The sequence below is a fragment of the Colobus angolensis genome, unplaced genomic scaffold, assembly GCF_000951035.1.
Source record: "Colobus angolensis palliatus isolate OR3802 unplaced genomic scaffold, Cang.pa_1.0 Scaffold137, whole genome shotgun sequence".
NCBI classification, from domain to species: domain Eukaryota; kingdom Metazoa; phylum Chordata; class Mammalia; order Primates; family Cercopithecidae; genus Colobus; species Colobus angolensis.
The window spans coordinates 4134252-4160870 of NW_012114455.1; the positions used below are offsets into that span (position 1 = coordinate 4134252).

The 26619-nt window shown below is 43.8% G+C and overlaps 1 protein-coding gene across 3 annotated transcripts in view; it reads right to left on the bottom strand.

Moving 5' to 3' along the window:
• ETS1 (v-ets avian erythroblastosis virus E26 oncogene homolog 1) overlaps positions 1-26619 on the bottom strand; it is a 130071-nt gene that overhangs the window by 41013 nt on the left and 62439 nt on the right. The window contains exon 1 of one of the 3 annotated variants that reach the window (XM_011934654.1): positions 23140-23531. The exons of 1 other annotated variant lie outside the window; for it this stretch is intronic. In XM_011934654.1, the coding sequence (XP_011790044.1) occupies positions 23140-23221 (82 nt within the window). In that variant the 5' untranslated portion in view covers positions 23222-23531. Of the gene's footprint in view, positions 1-23139; positions 23532-26619 lie in introns of those variants that run through there. One more of the 3 variants, XM_011934655.1, reaches the window with a different exon arrangement.

Sequence of the window (26619 nt, forward strand, 5' to 3'; positions counted from 1 at the left end):
TAGGGTACATTAAAGAATCATTTAAGCTTCTTAAATGATCATTTCAAGTCATTTACAAAGTACTTTACATGTTTCAAAGCATTTCCTGCATAGATAATTACACTTGACTCCCACCACATGACATATTTTACAGTTCCTAAATGTCCCAGAACAGTGTGACTTCTTTGTCATGAAAAACACAGAGCCATGGTCTCTACATTACTCAGGAGGAAAGAATGAGTTGGGCCCCTTCTTCTCCACGGCTTTGCAGAGAACCACATTGCATCCTATTGGTTCTTCCCACATCTTACACTTTTGAATGAAGAAAACTCCTGCCTGCCTTCACTAAAATTCTCATGACAGGATCATAAGGCTTTTGGTACCAACGTGACATACGATAACCCCAGCCAGGAAGACAATGGAGAATATCTGACAACTACATCTTGCTATAATCCCAGCTTCCACTACTTCTGGTTTACATAACAGCCTTTGAGGCCTCATCCTGTGAGATCTTGCAGATGCTGGTGAATTGGGCTAACCAATTGATTTTAATTTCACTTAACTCCCACCTATAATTATCATTCCTGCTATTTGAATAGAACTATATCTTTTAGAAAGTGTTTTCTTGAATATTCTCGTATGATTTTTCAAAACAAGCACATGTAGTATTATCTTGATCATGTAGGTGAGGAAATCGAAGCTCACAAAGGTTTCTTAGGTGACTTAACGAAGATTGTCAAGCCAGTAAAGTGAGATAACAAGGACTCAATCCTACATCTTCAGACACTAAAGCCAGGTGTTTTCTCCCTGCACCTATTCACAAAATTAAAACCAAACGAGGCAAAAATGATGGGGCATGGTAACATTTATTTCTTCATTTTCTCCAACATTTTCATTTACAGAAAAAGCTCTTTCTGGAGCAGGGAAGAACCTCCATCCCTGAGATGCTCTGCCGACAGCAGGCTCCGTTGCACATCCCACCCAGAACTGGCCTGGTCAAACCTCGGGTCGGGGCCCACTTGGCACTTGGTCAGGGGGCAAAACAAGCATCGGGAGAGTGGTGCTGAGAATCACCAAGAAGGCCAGACTGGGCAAGGTGTACGATGAGGAGTTTTCTCCATGGGCGAAGGAAAAATCTGGGCAAACAAATGGAGTAGAGCCCGTTTATTTAGGCTGGAAGAGGTAAAGTTTTTCTGCACTTTTGAACTGTTTTCTCAAGGCCTGCCTCTCCCTCCCACGCAGGAAACAAACACAGAGACAGGCCTCTTCCAGTGAGGGCTTCAGGCGTTCAAAGCTAGCCCGGGAAGGGCAGAAGGAAGAAAGGCTTTGAGAAAGGAAGGAGGAACGGGGGCTGGGAAGGTGGTGCAGTGGCCATGCGGGTAGCCGCCAAGGGAGAAGGCTGGAGCTGGGTGCAGAGAGAGGAGGAGAGCTGGCCAAGAAGGAAGGAGAGAGGGAAAGAAAGGAGGAAGCAGAGAAAGGGAATATTGGAAAATTGTAAACCAGAATAAAGAAAACAGAATGCAGAGTGGCAATAGCCTGGGAAGAGGCAAGAACTGACTCCCAATTAATGATGTTCGGAAAGCAACATTTTTTCATCAATTTTGAAAGGAAATTCTCTCTCAACTTTCTTATTTATTTATACATTATATAAATACATTTTTAAACCAAAAAAGGACCATTTTTCCAATGGGAAAAAGTCTTGTTTGAGATGAAAGCCAGTCTTCAAAAACTTCTTAGAGGAAGCTGAAACCCCACATGTCTTGGTGCTACAGAAAGAAAAACAAAGTGGACATTCTTCCTGCGTTCTAAGGCTTTTTTATGCAGATGTGTTTTTCTTTTAATAAATAAATCTGGACAGAGAAGGAAAAAGCATCCTCATACACATTCACACAGTACAACTGTCTGTTTTCAACCTAGGGAAACCACAATGAAAAATAAGAATATGCAAGTCCATTTTCCCAGTACAGCAGACAAGGATTCTCAATACGGCAGCCACAGGCACTGAAGCAACACAGTATGCGTGCACACCCTGTCCCAGCTTCCAGATCCATGGAGGAGTACTTGATGATGAGCGGTCATCAGGGGCAGGGCAGGACCTGAAAAACGACCACCATACTTCCCCAGAAGTCTTCTCACTTAAGACATTTGGTTGCCCATCCTTTTTGAGCTATACAATTTCACTTAGAAGCCAAAATGATTATTTCAAAATGATTAGACACAATGAGTTTAAATCTGCCTTCTTATGAGTTCTATCAGTTGGCCCTTGTTCTGCTGGTTGAGAGATCAGCAGCACAAAGCGAATCTGTCCTCCTCTGGCAGCTTTTTCCCTGCTTTCTTCCTCCTATCATCACTTCCATCCATGTTTCCAAACTCCTTGATTGCTTCAACCATTCATGTTGGCATGGTTTTTGGCCACTCCCCTCGCTCCACCTAGAAGCATTCCTCTAAGCCTCCATTCCTGAAGAGCATCATAAGCATTCATAGGTGAACATCGTGCTTCTCAGAAGTTAAATAGGAACAATGAGATGATCATCTTACTCCATAAGCTTTGATTGGTGCAGACTAAGACAACACTGATCTAACAGCCTAACTACAAAAGCCACTCAAAGGACATTGCCAGGACCTCTCCACAGAAACTGATACCGAACCAGTTTTGTACCTATTGACTGAATTTCATTAACTTCACAAGAGGGCTTCACATTTACCCATATTAACTTCACTTTGTTTCAATCCATGTTTCTAAGAACTTTTTTATATCTTGAATCTGCGCTCATCCTATTAGCTGTCACTCTCAGCTTTGCATCATCTGCAATGCACTAAGTGTGCTTTCTGCATCTTTCTCTATTCTAAGCCCCTAATAAAAATGTTGAAAAGGCAACCAGCAAGTACTGATCCCCATAACATAATGTCAGAGGCTGTGCATTACTCTGACACTGACACATTAATCAAGACCCGTTGGGTATAGTTGCTCAACCAGTTACAAATCCTCCTGACTTTACTATCATTAGATCCACATATCTTTGTCTTGACCACAAATATATCACAGAAGGACTCAGACAAAAGCATTACTGGAATCAAAATATGAGGTTACAATATTCAGTTGGTCTACCAGTTGTGGAGCCAGTTCTCCCCTTGAGTTTCTATGCATCAGGCAAGTGCAAAGGTGGCTGATAGTGCAAATGGCTGAGCTGGATTTCAGACCCCTGCACAGTGAGAGAAAAACAGACAGAGAAAGGGGTTGGGGTGGAGAGAGACAGAGAGAGTAAGAGAGAGAGAGCTGCAGCCACAGCATTGCTTTGCTTCCAGAAACAATGGGCAGTTAGAGAACAATGGCTATAGACAAAGTCTTGGCCTATTTATATCTGCCACTGTTAGTCCCAGACAGGAGGAACTGGAAGTCTGCCCTGTATGCACAGCTCCAACTGGACCCAAGTTGGGAGGAAGATGAGGTCACCAAGAAGGCTGCCTGCTTAGAAATGGGCTTCTTTTTTCCTCGCATAGTTGCTTCTTAGCCTAAAGGTTCTCTTAAGTTTGCTTGCCTTCTGCTAAAATACAGCCACTGCTGAGAAGGGAGAGATGAGAAAAGTAACTGCTGCTCTGCCCAGCCCAAAGCAATTAAGGCCTCTCTTTACAGAGGTTGCAGGAAGGTGGGAATGCCAAGGAAAAAAATAACTAATCGATGGAGGTCAACTCTATGGTTTCTGAAACAAGAGTCTGATTAGGTCTGTTAATTATACATGTTTAGGAGCACTATAAAGGAGCTTTTCCCTGGGAAAGTTCCCTCCTCATTTCTTTGGAGACAAATAAAGAGGCCAAGAGCTGAAATTCACAGATATGTATGCATTACATCTCAGGGACAACCTCTTCTTCCCTTTATTTCTGCCCCTTTTTGAGGGTATCTCTATTTTCTGGAATTTCATCTTTTGCTCTAACATGGCTTTGGAGAGATAATCAATGTTAATCCCTCCCCAACTGTGTTACTTGTATCCTTAATCCTCCTACAGGCTTACTAAAAAGAGCCACCAGTAGATTAGCCTGTGATAGACACCAAACTGAATATGCAGAGAGCCTGGGCCAGGGAGGAAGGCACGGGGAGGGAGGCACAGCCGTGAGCCCCCGCAGGCATCTCCTCCTGCAAGCCTTCAGTGTTTCCACCGAGAGCCCTTAGCCCTTAGGTTAATGGGCAACCAACAGTAAGCAACTGCAACCCCTGGATCCTGTCCAACCTTATAACCTTAAGAATCCCAAGTGCAAAGCTGGAGTCTCCCAGAGGCAAGAAATTCAGGACTCAACAAAGAGATCCCCTGAGCAGTAACTTCAGATTTCCACTCATGCCTCAAGTTCCTGTCACTAACTTACCACCTTGTTCCTGGAAAACCAATATGTAAGGAGGTATAAAAATCTAAGTAAGATTTTTTTCCTCTTTTTCCTTTAAATAGCTTAAGATATTTTACTGACAATATCCCAGATAACGTCAACCCATTGGGAGGGAACTAGTAGCAAACACTTAAATGTTTTATAACTTAAAATTTTAAGCACAGAGCAGGCACACACTGGATACTGCTAGGGCCAAGGAACCCTAGGAGCCAAGAAATGGTTAAAAGGGATGCATCATGTTCCTTCCCCAGCCCCACATGCTCTTCATCAACTTCAGAAGTGTGTCAAGATGCTCAGGGTCCAGACCATCTGCAGGGTACTCTCATAAACTTGAACTACTGGGACAACAGATAATGTGCACAAGCCCGTAACAAGCAAACATACTCGTACATCTTTCATGCTATGCTAATGGCAGAGACTGACATTCAGATGAAGCATTTGACCATCTAAAATATACCAAACTGCGAAGATCTAAGTGGGTGCATAGGTCACCTGACCTGATACGGCACATCATTCAAACACTGCTTCCTTGACTCCTCCCTTATCCCCTGCTCCCAACAGACTAAATATTCCCTTCTCTAAGGGTCCTGCTGAATCATCCCAGTGTAATTCACAAGAGCCACATGGGAACCACATGGTAGGAGTCAGGAGAAGGCAGAGAGACACACATTCTTACCCTAAAGCAAGGCTGAGATCAGAGAAGATGCAGAAATCTCCACCCTGAGAATGTTGGTAAGCACACGAGATGGCCGTCCCTCCGCCTATCACAGGCTCCAAATAATGCCGGCACGCCAGCTCAACACACCAAAAACTGATGGTGCCGCCCCAGCGTGGCACATCTCACGGAATACAGGCCCCCACACAGAGCAGTAAATCTAAATGTATGTCCCTAATGAGGAGTCAGAAATCCTGAGACTTCAGGGATTTAGGCAATAATTGTGGGGACCCAGCTCAAGTTTCCTGCTCTGAAAAGGAGGGATCTAGAGAAATAAGCTTCGAAGGGAGCATGCTTACGCTCCCTAAACCATTAGGCTCACTGCTAAACCTATCATCCGAGCCTACCCCAAGGTTTGTGTAGACATACCTAATCTGTAATTTTGGTCTCTATATCTCTTCAGCTTTGGCCTTTTTTATGGCCTGGAGCAATCACTATCAGCCCCAGGCCCCTCCTGGTGTGTCCACACACTTACTTCCCTGTCTCTGTCCCTCTATCCTGCCCTCACGCTAGCTATATGATGCATAAAGCCTCATCCAGAGCCAAAAAGCAGAAAAGAGGAATTTACAGAATTTGCTATAAAACTTTAACAACTCCTTGGAGGGATGTTCTCTTTCCTGGCAAGCAGACATAGTTACAAAATGAATGAAAAGTGGAGAGAAGGAGGAGCCAAGCTCTGCCACTGGTCAGGGGTCCTCAACTATTTCTGGAATACAGAATTAGAAAACGTTTTCGATGTCATCTAGTTCAAACCTTTTCTTTGACTGGTGGGTAAAACGAAGCTCAGGGTGACATCAACTTGCCTTAAGTCACATGGTTACTCATTCTAGAACTCCTGGCTCCCTCTCGGGATCTTTTTTCCCTCTACACCATTACTGTTTACTTACAACAGTGGACTGGGAGGGAGAGGCTTTCTCCCATGTCTTCACCACCATCAAGTCCTGGATCATCATTCTGGATAAACACTACTCCTTCCCAAGTTATTAAGAATCACAGAGGAACGAGGCATCCAAAGATCTAATAAACATGATGGGATTTTATAGACCCATGATGCTATCCACTCCTATTTCAGGTTATAAGTCTGGAATACTAAAGGTCAGACTCTAAGGTGGAAAAGCTTCCTCCTAGCAAACATCCCTGTTGCATACCAGGGATATTAAGCAAGCAACTTTCAACAGTCAACTCCAAGAGCCTGAGTGTCTGATGGCTCTGAAATTTGAGGGTGCTATTCCTGTCAATTCAGAAAGAGTGAAGACTGTAGTTAACTTCAGTGATCTATGAACCTTTATCTAAAAAGCACCATAAGACAGAGTGCATCATATCATTTAAAGGTTTTACACCACCACCCTTCTAGTCCTGCTGGTATTCCAAATAGGGTCACTGAGCCATGGTGATAGGGTTGAGGGAATACAACAAACCCCACTGACAAAGCCAGAACTTAACATCAGGGGCACTAGCCAGTAAGCTGAATCTGATCTATCTAATTAATGAAGCTATTTGTTGAACCCCAGAAAGGCCATGGCCCGAAGCAACACAAGCAGCTCTAGTTGTGAAGGCAAATGCAGTCAGAAGGCAGAGACCTAAGGGTTCCAGGAAAGATCCACCTCATTGTGATCTCTTCTAGGTCCCACAGATTTTTTTCCTCTCCTTCCCAATGGGCCTCTCTTTATGGCCCCAAACACCCAGTCTTCAGCATTCTGTTGTTCCTGCTGCTGCCCCAGAGTCTCGCCCAGGCGGACCTGAGGCAGACAGCCTCAGATGCCTCTCCCAGTAGCAAGCCCAAGAGGGTGATAAGTCGCCAGGCAGACCCAATCTCCAGATCAATGGGCGAGACCAACCAATGGGTGGCGAGCAGAGAAAAAGTGATCAATGCAAAAGGTGGAGGGAGCTGAAGCCACTTTCCATCTGCCTGGGTAGGTAGGAAAGGGAGAGACTGGGATGTGCAGCCCTCATCCGCTGCTAATAAATGGCTTTGCCTCATCAGGAAGCCATTAGGAAATTGCAGCCACCACAGCCCCAAGCTCCCTGGACTGAACTGTCTGCATGCAGCTGGTGAAAGCGCTCATTATCTCTGTCCAGACGACACTAGCTCACTACACAGTGGAGCCTAACCAATGAGCCCTCAGAATAAACTTTGGGCATAAGTGGTGAGGAAGGAGGGACTGAAAAAGTCCTTTGAGATTGGGGAGATGCAGCACTCCCCCAGGTGCGTGTTCCAAGCTCCAGATCAAGAATACAGGCCCACCTTCTCTCATTCTAGCTGCACAGCATTCTTTCATTCAGAAAGAGCTACTGACTGCTCATGGGCGTGGGGCTTCTTTTGGGGGTGATGAAGACATTCTGGAATTAGACATTGATGATTGCACAACTCTATGAATGTACTAGAATGCACTGACATGTACACTTTAAGATGGTAAATTTTATGTTGTATCAATTATATCTTAATTTAAAAAAAAAAAAACAGTAAATTTTAAAGAGACAGAGAAAGAAAGAGCTACTGGCCCCCTGCTATGAGCCCAACAATGAGTACCTTGGTGATGAGCACCATAGCTCCCTCAGGCAGACTTTCCCTCTAGTGGGAGAAGCAAACACCACCTAAGTACACAAGCAATAGCTACATGCTCACCACACACGACGAGTGCTGGGATCACGGCTGAAGCGGAAGGTTTTGCAATGCAGACTTAGTGAACTGGCCGGTTCCAGAAGCACTGGGGGAGGGGGTAGGAAGGAGTGCATGTAAGATGTCCTGGGTGTAGGGCATGAGGGGCAGAAAGGGGGCAAGGTGTCCAGGATGGCACCCCTGGCAGATGGTGGCATTACTGAAAGGGAAGACGACGAGAGGATGAGATCTCCCACAGCCACCTCTGCCACCTGGAAATCCTTGTGAGATGGAAGCCCCACGATACTCACTGGGAGACCAACCGTGGGAGAGGCTGGGCAAGGGCCGTTTCCAGAGGCAGACACCTGGTATCTGCAACTGCTGAGACCACTTATGTGAGGACGAGAGAAAGGGCCACAAGTTCTAGAAGACAAACAAAATCCCTCAAGTTCCCTACCCTAAAGATGCTCCCAGAAAAGGCTGCCGAGTGCTCATTTAAAGTGATTTGTGCATCTTTATACTTACATGCTTAAGATTCACATGGGGAAGAAGTCTCCATCAAACAGGGCTCTCTCCCCCTCCAGTCCCTGGTGGGGGAGACAGAGGAGAAGCGGATAGGGCGGTGGGGTGCGGGGCCGGTGAAGGCTCACTGTACAGGAACTGAGGAAGGTGTAGTCACAATACTGTGAAGCCAGGGATCTTTTTGGGAAATTCTTTTCCAAAAGGGATCATGAATTTTGGCCCCTGGAATGCCCCAGAGCACCACTGATTGGTTCCCCAGCCCTGACTCAGATGGGGCTGGGCTCCACCCTCCATGGGTAAATAAACGGAGGGAGGGAGAGGGAAAGAGAGAGGGAGCAGAGTGGGCAGACAGGAACCAGAAGGCCAGGGCTGACTCTGGTTCAGAGAACACACCAGATGAGATTTCAGCGACGGATGGTGTGGCAGAATTCAAGACATAATTCTCTGAGCCTTACACACCACTCCAGTTGGGATCCAGCCCTGCCTTGGCAGCCGGCTCAGTGCTGCTTTATAATATACTGAATTAGTCACTGGATTAGCAAGCACATTTACACACAGTGGCGCACAGCTGTTTAAAGACACAGGATCCCCTTTTCTAGGTGCCAGATTCTGGCTATAAATCAACCACTGCAATCAGCAACCAGCATCCCCCAGAGGTGCACGGTTCCTGCAGACATCTTCCTTAGGGGAAGCCTGCTAGAACTGGAATGGCCATTTTCTGGGGACATGAGGGACAGCTGTGGCGAAGAAGGAAAGGTCGGTGGGCTTTTTCTGTCTTGAATCTTATTATCTTCAGGGAACTGCCAAATGAATTCACTGACCTGGACCTTCCGGCGGCAGCCTGGCTCAGGAAGTCACACCTGAGAGAACAGGAGCTCTAATCCTGCCTGGCTGTATTATCAGGTAGAGAGTTTTTCTCTTAAACCTTGAATGGCTAGGTCACCTCCCAGAAAAGAAAGGACTCCAGGGCAAAGAGGACAGTACTTCAGCAATTCAAATAATTTTAAATCCTGATAACGTCAATTCCAAAAAGCTGCCTTGTTGAACTGGCAAGGGCAGTGTCTAAAAATAATGCTTTAGAGTTGGAATCATAACTCAAGCCCTAACTCATGTTTGGTAAAAATGCGTGAGAGGCATTTGAAAATAATTGAACTGGCCACAGGGTCGGCTCTGGCCCACTTGGTTATGGAGGTGTCAAGTGGAAAATTTTCTGTAACCAGGTTAACAGTAACCACAGTTTTAACAACCGCTGAAGTAATAACAGCGACAGCAGCAATGAACTTTTGTACAGAATTTGGTGACCTACAAGATAATGGTTTATTGAGCCCCTGTGGCAATGAAAAAGTATAAAAGTATTTCACAGGAATTATCTCTAATCCTAACAACAGCCCTGAAAGCTCTTTATTATTATCTCCTTTGTAAGGATCAGAAAGGAAAGGTTTACAGAAGTTAAATAATTTGTCTAAGGAAAAATTAGTAAAGATCAAGCCTGAATTCAAACCCAGGGCTGTCTTACCTCAAAACTCTGCTCTTTCAAAGGACATGGTGCTGCTTCCAGTGAGGAATATCATTATAACCAACGTAATGAAAGTGAGGCTGTGTGATTCAGGGACTCAATTAGTTACTATAAAGCACCCAAAATGTAAATATCTCTCCTTTGTCTTAGAGGGCTCACGTACCCAAAGAGAAATAGAGAGTTTATCTAAACTCTGTGTTGTAAGATCATGGTAGAAGCCTGTGGCATAAAGAAATCCACCTGAAAAATATAAGAACCAAGAACCAATTACTAAATAAGGTGAATTTCATTTAGGCTCCTCAAAACAGGAATTTAGAGAAGATTCATAAAGAGATTTGTGACTAGCTTGTGTAGGCAGAGCCTAGTGTGTATTCTGCACCAGCTTTTGGAAATTCAAGTATTACTTCCTTAGAACTTGCTTGCCCATAAAAACACTGAAAATATTTTCTTACAAAGCAAGGCAGTTGGGGGCAACTGAAGACTTGCATCATCTTTGCTCATCACTCTCTGCCTGCACCATGCCACTAGGCGGATATTTTGATCAAAGCCAGGAGAAACCAGCGGTAAGTCACCCGGGGCCCAATCTCATTAAAAAAACTAAATCGCTGTTTGGTTCACCCAGCACCCCAGATCCTTTGGAGACTTTGCAGTCAGCCTGAAATTTCAAAGTTCTTTCATCAGACCATCCATTACAGAAGAGGATGGGTGGAAGACATGGAAAAGCCACAAAGCTCCCTGCAAGAGAGACCTTCAGAAATCCAGAAAGAGATTCCTTATTTTTAAAAATCTCCAGTTGAATCAGAGGTTAACATCAGGTCCACCATGGAGACACTGATTCATTCTGTGTGAGTGTTTACTTTTCTACAAACGTCCCTCTTGCGTCAAGTAGCTTCAAGCCCTACGCTTGTGCCCCTGAACATCCCCTCCCTGGAGAATTCTCAAGCCAGGGTGGAGCTCTCACTTCATTCCTCAATTGTCCAATGTGGAAAGTGGGGGCCAAAGCACCAATTCTGTACACAAGTTTAGTAAATCCGGCTAGCCACCTTTCATGAGTCTACTTTGGATTTGAAAATGCACCATGGAAATCATGCGAAATGTTTTTTGTTTTTTACTTTCCCACTACTAACACATCCCAATGGTAGATATGTATAAGCGAAATAAGTGCATTCTTCCTACCCCTGATCATGACAAGCCTGACAGAGAACACATCACACAGAAAAATGTGCCAAGAATCAAGACCTCTTAGAACAATGTTAGAAAGTTTTCTCTCCAATGGATTCTGTCTAAGTAGGTAGGTCTTGGTAACTAGAAAGGTCTAAGATCAAATTTATGACTTGAAAACTCTATGGCTTTGGGCAAATTATCTGAACTTAATTCTGGACTCAATTTCTAATCTACAAAATGGGAATGAAGGTATCAACCTCAAAGGGTTGTTTAAAGAATGTGATGATGTATTTCTGTAAAGAACATTGCCAAGTATCTGACACATAGTAGGTACTCTCTAAATATTAGCTTCACTTCTCTCACTCATCCAACTGAACTGCGTTATGTAAAGAAAAGCAAGCATCCAGCAGTTTTGAAGAATGTTTGGTTTCCATTAGGAGGCAAGGGAGGTGTAAGACTGAACTCTTGATCTTATATGAAATCAAGTATGCATTTCCTGTACACACACACACGACTCACCCTTGGGGAGCTCATATGTATTTAGCATCCCCACTCCGTATCATATCTCCCACTAATTTAATAACACTCCTTGAATCACCAAAGACTCCAGAGTACTTTCTAAATGGGAACTCATTAACTTTCCCACTCTCTCTCAAAGAAAGGCAGCTCACTCACTAGGAGCATCCTTCTTGGAGAAGAATACAAAGATAACACAGACATGTGTCCATATCTGGTGGCTTAAAGTAAAGCCAGACTTAGGTATCCTGATTCTCCCATCAGACAACAGAAGGTAATAAGATGACCACTCTGCCCAGTTAACAGCAGAAAAAAATATTCAAACCAGGCAAAGCTAAGACCAAGGACCCCTCAGGCCTAACCCAAAACTATCGCTACATGGAGGCACCAAGTCATAGTGCTGAACCCCAATTTGAGGAGGAGACACACTTCGTGACCTCACTGGGATTTGCTTTATAAGATAACATTTTCCTGGCAGGCATTAAAGTCAGTGCCCAGATTCAAAACAGCCAGCTTCAAACTATTATCTTCATTCTTGCCAGAATCAGGTGTACCACCCAACTTCCCATCCCCACCTCCTCTTCCCTAGTAATCCAGAGGTACCCAAGGTCACTACTGGCTTCTTAAGGTTTACACCTTAACTAACCTCTGATTCAACTGGAAACACCAGCAGCCAAAAGAATACTTCCCAGATCAAAAACCCGTCATTTGACCTTGGCATGCTCTGGCTCCCATAATGACCAAAATAAGATCCGGCCAGAGGGGCTTACATTTTTTGGTAAGGAACACCACATTGTTTTAGGGAGATCATCTGATATAACTCTGCTAAGCTCTGAGTGTCTATACGTGGTGCCACAGCAAATACCCTATGTCTCAAATGGAAACTAGCAGGGTGAAAAAATTGTTCATCTAAGACAACATTAATTTCTGTATGCCTCCTTGGTACAGTTATTTTCCATAACATGCAGCTTAAGATACAATGATTTTTTTCATTTTTTTTTCCCTGAAGTATTCCTCCAGTTACCTGAAGCTCTCACTGATTAAAATAGACCTCCTTCACTAAAAGGGGTAAACTGAGGCACAGAAGAACAAAGCAATGTGCCTTATAGTTCAGAATAGGTAAACAAAAAACGGATCTCTATTCTTTTCAAATCTCTTTAGATTAAAGGAAAAAAAATTGTATTTCTCAAAGTCCAAAGTCAACCTTCTCCAAAGGGAAATTGCATGTCTGTCTAGTAACCTATGGGATCATTCACATTTTTTTTTCCTTGAGAAGGAACTAACTTGCCAGGCTACCAACAATTTTGCCAGTGCCTTGGCGTCATGCATATCTGCACAAACTTTCCAGAGCCTATGTCATAGTGATCTGTTCAACCTGCTCAAAGCTCAGTAATCCTAGTTACCTGTGCATAGTGACCAGTGCTACCTGCTCAAAGCTTAATAATCAGTCAGCTATGTGGGACTTGTTACAGATACATAAAGTATGTGGGTGAAATCTACCTCCACCAAAAGAGAAGAGAATGCCTTGTTGACACTTTGATCTCAAGCTAACATTTATTATTAACATTATTATTATATTTAAGTGAATGTACTAGATACTCATCTAATCAAAGAAATGCATGTGGCTGAACTCAAATGTCAGGGGATTTGGAGAAACTGACTGGAGCTTCACGTTCTAACTCTCTGCTTATTTGCCCTGGAACCTTGGGAGGGGAACTTGGCATCGGTGCACTGCACTTTCCTTATTTGTAAAATATTGGTAGCTCTAAGGATTACCATGAGCTCAAATGTGGTGAAGTCACATGGCAAACTGTAAAATGCTACCAGATATAGCCAAGTAATTAAGATGAACTAGCAAACAATATGCACAAACGGACCTTAGTATTTCTCCCAAATTCCACAAACACCCAAATATTTCTGAGAATTCTGAAAACAACAGACATGGAAATTTCAAGTTAGCTACAGCTGGGTTTGAATCTAAACTCCTCCATTTAGCAGCTTTGCAACCTTGGGCAAGTCGTTTAATCTCGGTTGCTTCATCTATGAAATGGCAATAATAATGCTGCACTATTGGGGCGAAATAATGAGGATACTGGCACAACGTTCGCACTCAATAATTATTAGAAAATAAACAGAACAGGAGGAAAAAAGAAAAGATGGGTGGAGATGAGAAATGCTTACACAAGCACCAGTAGATAAACTCGACACTGTCATCAATGATCGTTTTCTTTGTTTTTCCCCAAAAACTGGCAGGCTGAACTTAGGTCCCTGCTTTGGAAAGAGAAGGGTAACTGTGGCTAGACCTTTCTCAAAATGTAGAAATAACATCAATCAGATGAGACTTCAGATAACACCCATGTGCGGGCACCGCTCTCGCACCGCCGCCACACCCCAGTGTACATTTGTAGCTTCCGGGGTGGCTGGGGAAGCCAAGGCAGGTGGTTTCTTGTCCGCCTCCAGCTCTGCCAAGCAGCCTGTGCCCACTGCAGGGTCAGCCAGTGGCCGCCCAGACACTATTCTGTGGGCACCCAAAGCACGCAGGCCTGGCCCTTCCCTCTGTGCAAACAGCACGCCGGGGCCCTGACTCACTGGGTCTGTCAGGAGAGGCGCTGCCACGGCTAACAGCAGAATGCATTCCCCAGGCAGGAGGCACTGCTTCTGACCAGAGCAGTCTATCAGGAAGACAGACTGGATGGAAGAAGCTCATCACTCAGCCCACAGGCTCAGCCCTGCAGAAGCAGCTGGACGGGCTGCTTCACCTACTGAACCCTTGACTTCCATCTCCCTCCTCCAGGTGAGAACCCGCACTGGAGCTGCCTTCTGCTGCGACTGCAGCAAGGGCTCATGGAAAAGGGAAGCTGAAAGGAAGACCACGAGGAAGGCATGACTCTTGGTTCAGTGCTACCTGAGACAACATGCCTCCATTGCCCCAGTGGTGAGCTAGGCTGGCAACAATTTCTAACATCTCTGTTTCTCTGTGGAAGTAGCCCTTTACCAAAGCACCCAAAATTCCTCAATGATTAAGTTGTTATTAACAGAATTTGGGGATTAGGATGCAAATCCCCACGTTGCCTACCTCTTGAATGGCAGTCTACGCTCCCTCCAAGCCTTGGCTGTTTTAAATGTTACCTAAAGTCACAGGATGTCACTGTTAGGAGAAATCTGACAGGTCATCATTGCAATGAATTTATTTGACTGATGAAGAAAATGAGGTGCATAAAAATGCAATGACTTGCCTAAGGTCACACAGACAGACACTGATGCAGAGTTGTGACTGGAGACCAACATTCCCGGCTCTCCAGCCCACATTCTCCCCACAGAGTGGACACTGTTTATTTCGTACACAATATTTATTCCTACTGGTAAGGAACAAATATGATAATCTGTGATTCTTCATTGCATTCTGTGCATTTATTTCATATCTTAATGATGTCAGACAACTGATGCATAAGGTATGGAATTAGCTTAAATTTTTGGCCAAAGATATCAAATAGGAAAAATGTGTAGGTACTAGAAGTATAAAAGTCAGTTACATGGAAACTCTTCCACTGAAAATTTCCTGTGATAAATTTCCTAAAGGGTATTTCAAAATCAGACTTGGGCGGGGGCAGTGGCTCATGCCTGTAATCCCAACACTTGAGGAGGCCAAAGTGGAAAGATTGTTTGAGGCCAGGAGTTTAAGACCAGCCTGGGCAACATAGCGGGACCTCATTTCTACAAAAAAATTAAAAGAAAATCAGACTCAACAACACATTCTTAGTTTGAACATGAATGATATTAATGCATCACCCAATTCTAAATGTATCACACAACTCTAATTGTACACACAAAAAAGTCATTAATAGAGAACAGGTATAATACCTGACACATAGTGGGAGACACTAAATACTTCAAAAAACCCGTATCTACAGACTCTCACCAGGCTTAGAAGATTCCTGTGCCTGACTGAGGTTATTTTACATTTGTACCTTGAAAATATGTACCTGATCAATTTTGTCATCTTCTCTGAGGTTTAACGCTTATTCTGATAAACTGATACAGAGGTTTTAACAGCAGTATGAGTGGGAGGGAAAGTAACCAAAAAAAAAAAAAAAATTACCTATCTTATAAGCTTACTCAATAACTCTGCCCTGCCCTTAAATATCCCTACTTTCAGAGGCAAAATCCATCCTGAGGTTCAAAACGCTGTTTGGGTCCTGGTCTCCTACTTCCTTCCTTCATCCCTTTCTACAAGTAAATTTTTCTCCTTCATGTTTATCTAAGCATCTCTTTCATTCCAAACTTGCAGCACTCTTCCCACGCTGCTCTCTATATGGAAAATAATCCTTTCCCTGTTCTTACACCTCCTTCAAATGCTTCAGAAGTGCCCCTGTTTCCCATGAAGCTGACCTATGAAACTAACTTACCACTGTTGCAAGAGAGAGCTTAACAGACACAGAAAATACAAACAATCATTGATCCGCACATATTTTCATAAATGTAAAACACTGGTCCTCCAGAATTTTTTGCCATGGAAGCACCTGGAACCCAGGGAAGACTTCATCTGAGTTGTCCTGACCACCCACCTACCCATGAGGGATTTAAAGTATTCAGAAATGACCACAGGCAAGGAGTAGAAGAAACAACAGACCCAAACTGTCCATGGGACCACCTGACCTGGAATTCCTAACCAGTGTCCTGTTTGGCCCAGATGGAGGCTTTTCCAAAAATCTATGTAATATCACTTAAAGTTGTTCATTTTTAGTTTTACAATTTCCTTTCATTCATTCTTTCATACTTTCTTACTCTTTTCCTGTTCTCATTCTTATTCTTGTCTTTTTTTAATTCAAAAAGAATTTTGCAATTGAATCCACCATTGCCTTCCTCCCCTTCTAAAGAATTGAGAGCTTGTTTTTTATTTTTGCTTTTGTTTTTGCCCACTTTAATGGTACAAAAAGAAAACACAACATTTTTTTTTGCCCCTTTTTAGCCCAAAGTAAAATTTCTCATGTTCAATAAACATTTAAACAAAACAAAATAAAAATCGTAATTGTCTTCACTTGTGTAATGAAGACACATCCCTCTACTTCAAAGTTCATTTTATCTCTCTGTCACACACACACACACACACACACACACACATACACACACACACGCTACGAGCAGAGTTTACAGTTTCTCCCCAGAACCTTGCAAAGCAAAAATCAATGGCTTATCACAGCTACCCAAAGCTACCAAGAGGTTTCGAATGCTTGAAGTGAACTTGTTTGAGATTGATTTGGGTTTCTCAGATGCTGAGAAACAAATTTAAAATATAATTCATGGTTGGGGGAAAAACATACTAAACTTGAAGGGCTTCAAACTCTTAATCGTGCCCGATTAGCTTACTTAAATGGTCTAAACCCTAAAATTAGCAATTGAGAGAAGATATTCTAAAAAGTACGATTGATCAAATTTAGTGTTTAACGCGGGTGACCCTCATCTGTGGGGAGAGCCCCAGTTAATATCTATCATTCTGATGCAATTATTAATAGTGCTCCTTTATACTCTCAAAGGTATCCCAGCTTGGGTGGTAAATTATATGGTTTCCCTGTCTCTACACCATTATGATATGAAGTCCAACAGCCTTAAAATTTCTAATGCTACTTTGGGTCTAAAAGCACTATCTGGGTCAATATTTTACAACTCTTAGAGACAGTACTAAATGCTACAAGAAAGAACAATTGAGAAAAGTGGAAGGGGCAGTAATAAGCCACATTTGAAGTGTTAAGTGACAGGCTTGCACCCAAGCAGCAGACACTGGAAAGCACCTGGGAAATATGACAGAGTTGGCCAAGTGATCAATAAAATATTTATGGCTTGAATAGCAATATTTTGAGCATGTCTGTAAGCATGGCTCTCTGCCAATAAAACCAGACCTACCACAATCCACCCTACAGACCTATGTCTTTCTATGTCTGCATGGAGATTATAAACTATACAATGAGAAGGAAAAGGGGACGCAGATAGGCCAAGGCTTCAGAAAAGCAGCCAAGTAGAAATAGCCTGTTTATGCAATTTGGAAAACATCCACTGAAGTTTTGAAAAAGATATCATCAACTCAACAGAAAAAAGGAAAAAAAAAGCAGAAAGTAGCTACAGACACATGACAAGTAAAAATGATAGATTTGGGAATAGCCGTGACATTCCTAACCCTGAGTTAAGAACAGCTTAACAGCTGTGAGTGAAGGATAGACCTAGAACACAGCAAACATAGAGGCAAATGCTATTAGAGGTTCCCTGTGAGCAGGAAAATGGATCCAAGGTTTTCATTAAGGAGCAGCTAAATAAAAACATGGAGATGATGCTGTTCACACACAAATTCCTCTCTGCGGTGACAGTGTGGGCCCAAGCATAGTAACTATTTGGGAAAATGCTCTCCATAATGCAGTAATAAAGAAACCAATGCCTTAACCTTAGACAAGTGGCAGGGGAATGTGCCTGTCTGTGAGCCATGGGCTGGGACAGCTGGCAGGCCTGTGGGTAGACACCTGGGGCTGTCCTTCCTTCCTTGTGCCAGGACAACTCCAGACCATGTGCCCTGACACATGGAATGGGTTTTTTTAAAAAACTAAATTTTAGGGGGGAAAACAAAATTTATCTGAGGCATAGGCAGCAAATGCAACTGCCTATCGCCTCTCTGCAAGCAGGAAAATTAAATTTTAACTGCCTTAAGAAAATGAACTAGTTTGCCAAGCTATGTCTCATCATCCTGATTATGAGAGATTCAATGCACAGCAACATCAGTGATGAAGGAGATGAAATGGGCAGAATCCGGAGGCTCAGTGAAGGACTGACCTTGGAGATTAACACAATCACCTTCTCACCTGGGAGGGAGCCAAGGCCATCTGGAAGACGTCGCAAAAACAAGAACCCTGGTTCGCTGCCTCTCATTCTGAGGTAAGCATTGTTGGAACTTTTAAACATCGTTCTAAAGCAACACATCTGGACTGCCAGGCCTTGGGACAGCCCACAGGATGGACCCTTTCCCCAAGCCATACGAAGCACTGGGCTAACAATGAGGCCACCTGATCCAGCTCAGGGGGGTCCTGCAGGGATACCAGGGAGCCACTGTACCTCCTGAACCCCCAAAGCACAGACCAGCATTGCCTTCTCACCTGCCCGTGTTCTAATTTCCACCGTTTTTGAGAATAACTCACAATTTTAGGCATCAAATGCCTACAACGTCTCATCAGTTTCTAAATTTCTAGAGTGTGGCCTTAGGCCAAGTACGCATCTCTGAGAATCTCATTTTCCTCATCTGAAAAATGGAGAAAATAATACTTCCACCACACCTCAGAGTAAGTGTGAAGCATAAAAGTGCTCTTTTATCTGACTGTGCCCAGCACACAATGCAGGCTCGATGTGTGCTTCAGAAATATCCCAACAACTTTTGAATGACAAGAACCTACCACCTTCCATGCAAGCTCATGGAATTCCACTACAGCCATGGATTATTCATTACACAAACCAGAGAGACAACTGTAATTATACTGTCACTGTAGCCATTGTAGAGTTATCCGCTGTATTCTGAAACAGGGAGACTCTCCCGAAAAATCCTGACCTACACTAACCAGCTCTCAGTTTTGCAGAGATTTGATGGACCCCAGAGTGACCTGGGCTCTGGGAGGTTGACCACCGGCTGGTTTGTCTCCTAGAGGGAAGCGATGTTCCTACAGGGTGGTCTGGCCTCTTTAAGAGAAAAAAAAAAAGTTACACAGACCAAAAAACAGCAACACAAACCAACCAAAAATGCCAGGAATGCAAGCTCTGCCAACCAAATAAATAAATAAAATAGGAGATGCTTTATAATAACTGGACATGATGCATTTCTCAGCCCTGCATAATTGAAAAGTTGACTTGTCCATCAACCCTGCAAATGTTCCCCTTGCCTCTAGACTTGGTAGCCTTCCTGCTCTGAGGTAACAATGACAATCTCCATCACCCAAAGTAATTGGCAAACCCCTATGCCTCTAACTGTGAGAGTCTGGACTCCAAGACACTCTCTGAAAGTTACCTCTCACTGTTTGCTCCCTGGAGAACAGAATGAAGTTTCACGGGCATGAGATCTCAGTCAAGCAGGTGAAAAGGCCCTCCTTAACTTTACTCTTCATTCCCTCTCAAATAATAGATTATCAGGAGGTGCACAACACAGCCACCTTATCTCCTAACAAACATTCAAGGGCCTCTGAAAAGTCTACACTGATCAGGATCACTTTTTGTTGACTTGTTTTGTAGTTAACTGTTAAACAGGATTTATTATGGATCAGGCACTGTTTTAAGATTTTGCACATATTCATAGATTTAATCCTCATATTCATCCTATGAAGTAGAATGATTACACTCATTTTATAGAGGCAGAAGCTGGAGCACAGAGACATTAAGTCATTTGTCCAAAGTCACACAGCTACTAAGTGGCGAGCTGAGATTCAGATCCAGACAGGCAGGCTCCAGAGTCTCTGCTCTGAACCACGGAGCTCTTTAGTCACTAACGGAGTATGGTTGGCGGGGATCTGGGAGCACAGTGAGCGAGTGATCTAATAGACTGGGCAGCTCTGCCCTTCTTTCTTGTCTACACTGATGAAGAAACAAAGACCGACCAAGCTGAGCAAGGACAAAGCTGCTTCCTATCTCTAAGTATAATGCATGTTCCCGATGGATGTATACCCTCTGCTGAGGGCGAGTGGGGCCAGAGGCTGATCCTTTTATTCTTATAAAACAGCAAGTATCCAGGATTGGAGCTCCTGCTCTTATCTGGACATTAAGCTCACGTCACCAAGAAGGTAGAGCAGAGTGCTGAAGGAAAGGAAAAATCAAGTGCCTTGGGAATGTGTTGGCTTTGGCACCTGGTCCCTTTGCAGCAGGCTCCACCAGGAGAGAACCAGGAGTGAACCCAATGGCTATGTTTGTTTTTAAGCTATTTAAGATCCTTGCAATCACACTGTTGCCATCAAACAGCATATGCCACCTTACTCTTACACTTGCAAGGAAAAGTCAATTCTAATGTTATTTCAGAGTATGTTAATTTAGTACTTAACATTGTCAAACTCCTGTGAAGTCTCAAAATAGAATAAAAGTACATAAAGGTTCTTGGTCAGGTCCTAGCCAGGAAGACAAATAATCCAGGTCTTGTGGCTCCTGTTTGGACACCCCACTTCCTTACTGCCTCTCTCTGGAACTCATGAATTTGGGACGGGGTGGGGAGAAAATTCTGGTTTAATCATTTAAGCCAGATAAGATCCCACACTAGCTGTCTCCATGCATAAGAAACTAAGCAACCCAAAGAAATCATTCTGACAAATATTTAAGTCACAGCTGTGGATAAAAAGCTACGCTGTGAGAAGTTAAACTTTAAACACATGTCCTATATGGTCTGATGGGTAAGGCAAATCCACACTTAGCCAATGTCTTGTCCTTCCACTAACAAAAGCAGACAGCCCTGGCTGGAAACACTGTTTCTCCCAACCTTGCTTTGCACCTGCAAGTTAAGTCTCAGTTGAGATTTCTTTGCTGAGCTTTTGGAAGGTATCTTGCAACATTACTCAAAGCAAGATACACTGGGAAGTTAGAAACATGAATTGACTGTACTTCAGCCACTGGCTCACTACATAGTTTTATGTCAATTATTTACCTTTTCTGTGACTCTATTTTCCTCTCTGAGGTGTGGGTATAATGTCCACATATAAGCAACTAAAGGTCCAGCAAAAAAAAAGTTGATTATAGTCTATATATTTTTTCAAGTTTTTGTCTTTATTTTTTCCAAGATAATAAATATTGGTGCTAGAAATCAAACCTCTTTACAATGAATGGCAGGAGACTGCCCAATTTCTTTAGCCAGCTGAAATTTTGTTGTATTGAAGGTCACATATAAAAGACGACCAGTGGCTTGGAAATCTTTTTTTGAAAAAGAAAGTCATTGCAAATATGTTTATTACAATGGACTTTGACTGTAGCATTAGGCTTTATTGTCCCCATTTTACAGAAGAGAAAGCTAAAGAAAGTTACTCGCCCAGAGTTTATTTTTAATCAATAACTGAAATGAGGGGACCATATACATTGTCTCTAACATTTAATATTAAATTACCAAAAAAATTGCTTCGGCTGTTCACTGTGATCTGAAACATGTGTTGCCAAGGGTTCTTTTTCATTCCCAGGATGAAAGATCCCTTGTAGGTATGTGGACTGACATATCGACACGATATTTCCCAGATGACCAAATCTGTCTCTTCCCCCATAAACACCCATAACAACACATATAAACAAGTCGTTCTTAAGGAAAGGACCTATTAGTTGAGTTTATATCTTTGTTGTGAACTATCCTTTCACTTCTATATATGGTTTGAATCAGCTGTGACAAATAGAACTCGTTCTAGCTTCCTCGAACCCCCAAACACAACCATCACAGAAACATCATTTCTGAATTGTAGGCCTAAATGCCTTAAATGTCTCCATGGTTCCAGCTGCGCTCTCCGCATTGCTCCCACCACCATCATCCTTGCGAGGAGACACAATCTCAGCCTTCTGTGCACAGCAGTCCTGGAGCTGAATGTCAGGGGGCCCAAGGTGAGGAGACATGACTTACATGTCTTTATTAATATCTCTGAAGGACCTCAGAATGACGAAACATCAGTTTGGTTGTGTTGAAAGTTTAAGCAGAGTAAGAAAGGGTTAAAGTAAGTAATAAATTATGGCAGAGGCAAAGAAGTGTTAACCACAGGGCGCAGCAACTAAACTTATTGATAATCAGATACAACAGAGGAGCCTATTCTTTCAATTAATTATTTTCCAGGGTGCACTGCCTTCTCCCTATATCTTTCTATACACTTTCACCTCCAAAATCACTCATCTCTAAGGATAGCTGGCAGTGCCTTATCCTAAAAGAAAGCATCTTTGCCTCTCAAACTACATTTGTTTCAGAAATTCTGTAAGGCCAGATTCTCTTAAGTTGCTTAGCTATATTTGTGTCAAAGACAAAAATAAATAAATACTTCCTATCCTTCTCTTCTTCAAATGCATATAAATGAAAAAGGTGGACAACACCATGTACCAAAGACACAAAGTCACATTTGGGTGTTGGATGCTTTCCTTCCAACGGACCTTTGGTACCAGAAGAAAAATTTACAGCAGATAAGAAACATGGGTAAAGTAAGGAACCTACAAGAATAGGGTCGGAAGTTTCTCAAAGTTAAGACGATAATTTCAATTCTCCTCCGGTCTCCTCACCCTCAACCCAGAAAAAGAGGGGCAAGGCATGTGACAGGGACGCTTGAGGAGGCAAGAGCTCATTTGAAAATGTGCCTGAAGGCCAACCCGTTAGACTGCCCGGGGCCCTCCACCCAGCCTCAGTTCTATCGGGGACGTGGAGTCAGGAGATGATGTCCTCTGAGGCAGCGTCCATCTCCCCTTAACATTAAGGAATAAGGCCAAAGGGTTCTCGCTCATTTGGGAACACAAAAAAAGCAGGAATGGGGTACTGGAAATTCTATAAGCTTTTCCCCACCACTCACAAAAACACAGCTGTGAAAATAAATACCACCCCCCAAACCAAGGGTCTAGGGCCACCAACAGTCCTCCTCCTCCTGCTCCTCGTCCTCCTAATCCAGCTGCCAACAGCATCCCCCGCTCCTGAAGAAATGCACCGCCCAGAAGGAACGGCGAAAGGGGGAAGAAGTCCAGGGGACCCCCGGCCTCTGGCCGAGAGCTTGGGTGGGGGCCTCGGCCGTCGCCACTCACCCGGGGAAGGGAAAAGCTCCAGATCGACTTTTTCCGTCTTGATGATGGTGAGAGTCGGCTTGAGATCGACGGCCGCCTTCATGGTGCCAGAAGTGGGGGACAGACGGGATGGTTGCAAGTTTGCAGTTACTGTTGTTTTTCTTTTTAATGAGGATTAGTAACAGGGGGAAGGGGACGGGGGAAATCCGACTTTCTTCTCTAAAATCTCAAATTCCCGCTGCCTTTCTCTCCCCCGCGCCCGGACGGTGCGCGCCCGGCACTCCAGGGGAAGTTGGCACTTTGCGGCGAAGTGAGCGCGCTCGGGTCCCAGCCTCGCCCGCGCCGCACCCGCTCCTCCTGCCCGGCCCTCGCCCGCTCCCTCCTCTCCGCCGGCGGCTGCCTCGCTCGCTCTCGATCTCCCGGCCGCTCTCCCTCCCTCTCGCCCTCCCGCGCTCTCCCCTCCTCCTTAGGGCGTTTCTCGCGGTGCCGCGTCTCGGCCCCTGGGTCCGCGCGCCCCTGGCCCGGCGATGTCCGCTGGGGGGAGCGAGGGGCGGGGCGTAGGGACAGGGCGGGGCATCGAGGGCGGGGCCGAGCTCCGCGGCCAATCGCCGCCCGCGGCCCAAAGCGAAAGGAAGGGCGGGCGAGCGCGGGGCCGGGCCGTGGCCGCGGAGGAGCAGTGCACGGAGCCCGGGGCCGCGGAGCCCAGGCAGGGGCGGGAAGGGCCGGGAGCGGGTGGGCAGGCTGGGCGCACAGGCCGCCTCCACCGTTTCGGGAAAGTCCGTCTGATTCTCCACGCATTCTTGAGGGCTTGGTCACCCGCTCCCGCCCCCTCCCAGTAGCAGCATAGTTTTCCAAGTGCGTGTACATCATTCATTCACAAAGACTGACACACAGGACGTGAGGCATGTGGATGAAGGCGAGCGTGCGGGCAGGCGCAGGGGATTCGTGAGCCCGTGTCCTCAAAGGGCTTTAGGAATATTGGATTCCAGCCGGGTCTTGAGTCAGGGCGTGTGTTTCTGGAGGAGGCTTCAGTTTTCCAGAGCCCACCCATGTAATGCTCCTGCGTTGGCAGGCGCATCCAGAACGGGACCCCAAACTAGAACCCAGCCATGAGCTTCCGTAAGCTTCCAATTTACGTCCAGCAGTGGTTGGGTTGAAGGGGAAGTTATAATGTATTTCTAATGATTCTGTCCCTCTAATTATGTCACCATTGGCCAAAGCTTTGTCTTTCCTTTCAGAGACTCTCCTCTTTTAGATAAAACTAATAACCCTCCCACGACCGCCACCAAAAAAGTGATGCAGAGGCTCTGTGGTTTTGAATTTCTGGAGTACATCATTGGCAGCCATGACAGAATCACAATGCACAGTTTCTGTTCCATTTGGGAACTCCCAGCGCTTGAGATAAAACAAAATGAACCCGAATAATTCATGGTTTGCCACTAACACATTGGTTGTGATAAACAGAGATAATTTGTCCTTATTAACAAATCAACCAGTATATGTATATCTAAATACATAGCTAGAACCAGGTATTGAGCTCCATCTTTGATTAACAAAAAGATTTAACATAAATCTTCCTGAGCAATCTCAGAGAAAGCTATTTTTAATGTTTCCTGATTTCTAAGCACATTTGAACTCCCAACATTTGACTGCAACTGTAACCTCTGCCTCTGGTAAGTTTTAACACACATGCTTATCTTCATCTAAACCCAGTTTTGTACCCTTGAAGCCTTAGTAATTTGCAGGTTTCCTACAGCAAATCGGGGAGGAAGCCAGGAACAGAAATATCTCTGACTCCTGGTCTAAACTCCAGATTAAGTCCCTCCTTAGTGACCAGAGGAAAATATTTGTATGTGACAGTCCTAATTTTTGAAAGAACAAAGACTGTTGCAATCCAGCTGTATTTCCACAAGGTATGAGAAAACAATGCTGGCCTCCAGATGACAAGAACAGATACTTCTGGTCCTGGGAAAAGCCTAGGGAAACAGCTGATGAATGAATTGTACATTTACACGTCCAAGTGAACCACACAAAAAAAGGTTCTTGAATCGATCCTGCCTTACTCACTATGAATTCATCAGGAGAAGAAGTGAACAAATCTAGAGTTGCTTTGGGGAATTTTGTTTTGTTGATGTTGTATTAAGAAAATGTTGGCATTTTTTAATCCAAGTGTGAACACTTCTCTATTTTCAAATGCAGATTCCTCGGAGCAACTCCTTTCTCTCTTCCCCAGTCTGCTTCTCAACTTTCTTCCCCAGACTAGCCTAAACACTGCTGCTAACATCCACCAAAATTAGATACTAAAAAAGCCCGCCATGATTCAACTGTAAACACTTTCCACTCTAGAAATGAGGAAAATTATTCTTTCTAATTCTTCAATGGTGACAACTCAGATAGTCAATCATCCTTTTCCTAACCCAGTCCTGAAGCACAGAAACAAAATGTGTGAATGTCCAAATCAAGGAATGGGGTTGCGTAAAGCAGGAGGTTGGAGAGATAGCCAGGCGCCACCACCACAGGCTGCCAGGAAAGTTACATGCAGATGATATTAATTATGAATATTTATGCCATCAGAAGTTATACATCTAACCCTGGATTTGGATGAAGAGCACTAATAAGGTCATGTTAAGATATTTTTTACATATTTGAGATATAATAATCCCATCAGGACTGCAAGGGTCATGCTTCATTAATCTAATCAATGTTGATAAATGAAATTTTAATTCATTCTCTTTTTAGGACACAAGTAGATTTTTCTAAATGTTCATATGGACTTTAAGTGATATGTCTATGTTATCATATGCTAAAAAAATGATGCCTAGCCTAGTGCCTAAGACATTACAGAGCTCAATATATGTGTGTTGAATGATGAACTATCAGCTTTTTGGTCACTGTGGGCTTCCTAATTCAATGGTTAAGTGAGTTTGATATGCTCTGGCTTGTGAAGATGAACTAAAAAATGTCAGGGGCTGTGCCCTTTTCCGTTCATAGTACAGCAGAACCTCTATCCCCGACACTCTCATCCACTCAGTTACATGTATGCCTCAGTGTCCCCACCAACCAAACAACAGCAGCCAAGTTTTGCCTTTCATCCACTTGGGCAAGATACTTCAATACCATATCTGGTTTTTAAGGCACTCAGGAAAAAAAAATCAATCAAAGAAATACTTCTTTGCTTGTGCTTGTACTGCAGCAGTCTGTTCCTCCTGCATTTGGGAAAAAACAGAATTGTATTTTTAAGCATTCCTTAGACTTCAGCTAATTATATCCTACCAAGTGCTGAATCGCCTTACACGAGGAATTTCAAGTCAATAAGGGCCAAGAAAAGTCTGCAGGAGTTGGGAAACAGAAGAGTGGAGCTAGACAATAATATTAAGAAAATAGTCACCTTCATACAGGAATTCCTCAAGCACATGGAGTATGTAAAAAGCATACTTTCTTTTTTATTTATACTCCTCCCTCAACTCCACCCCAACTTCAATCAGAAAGAAATATAAATAT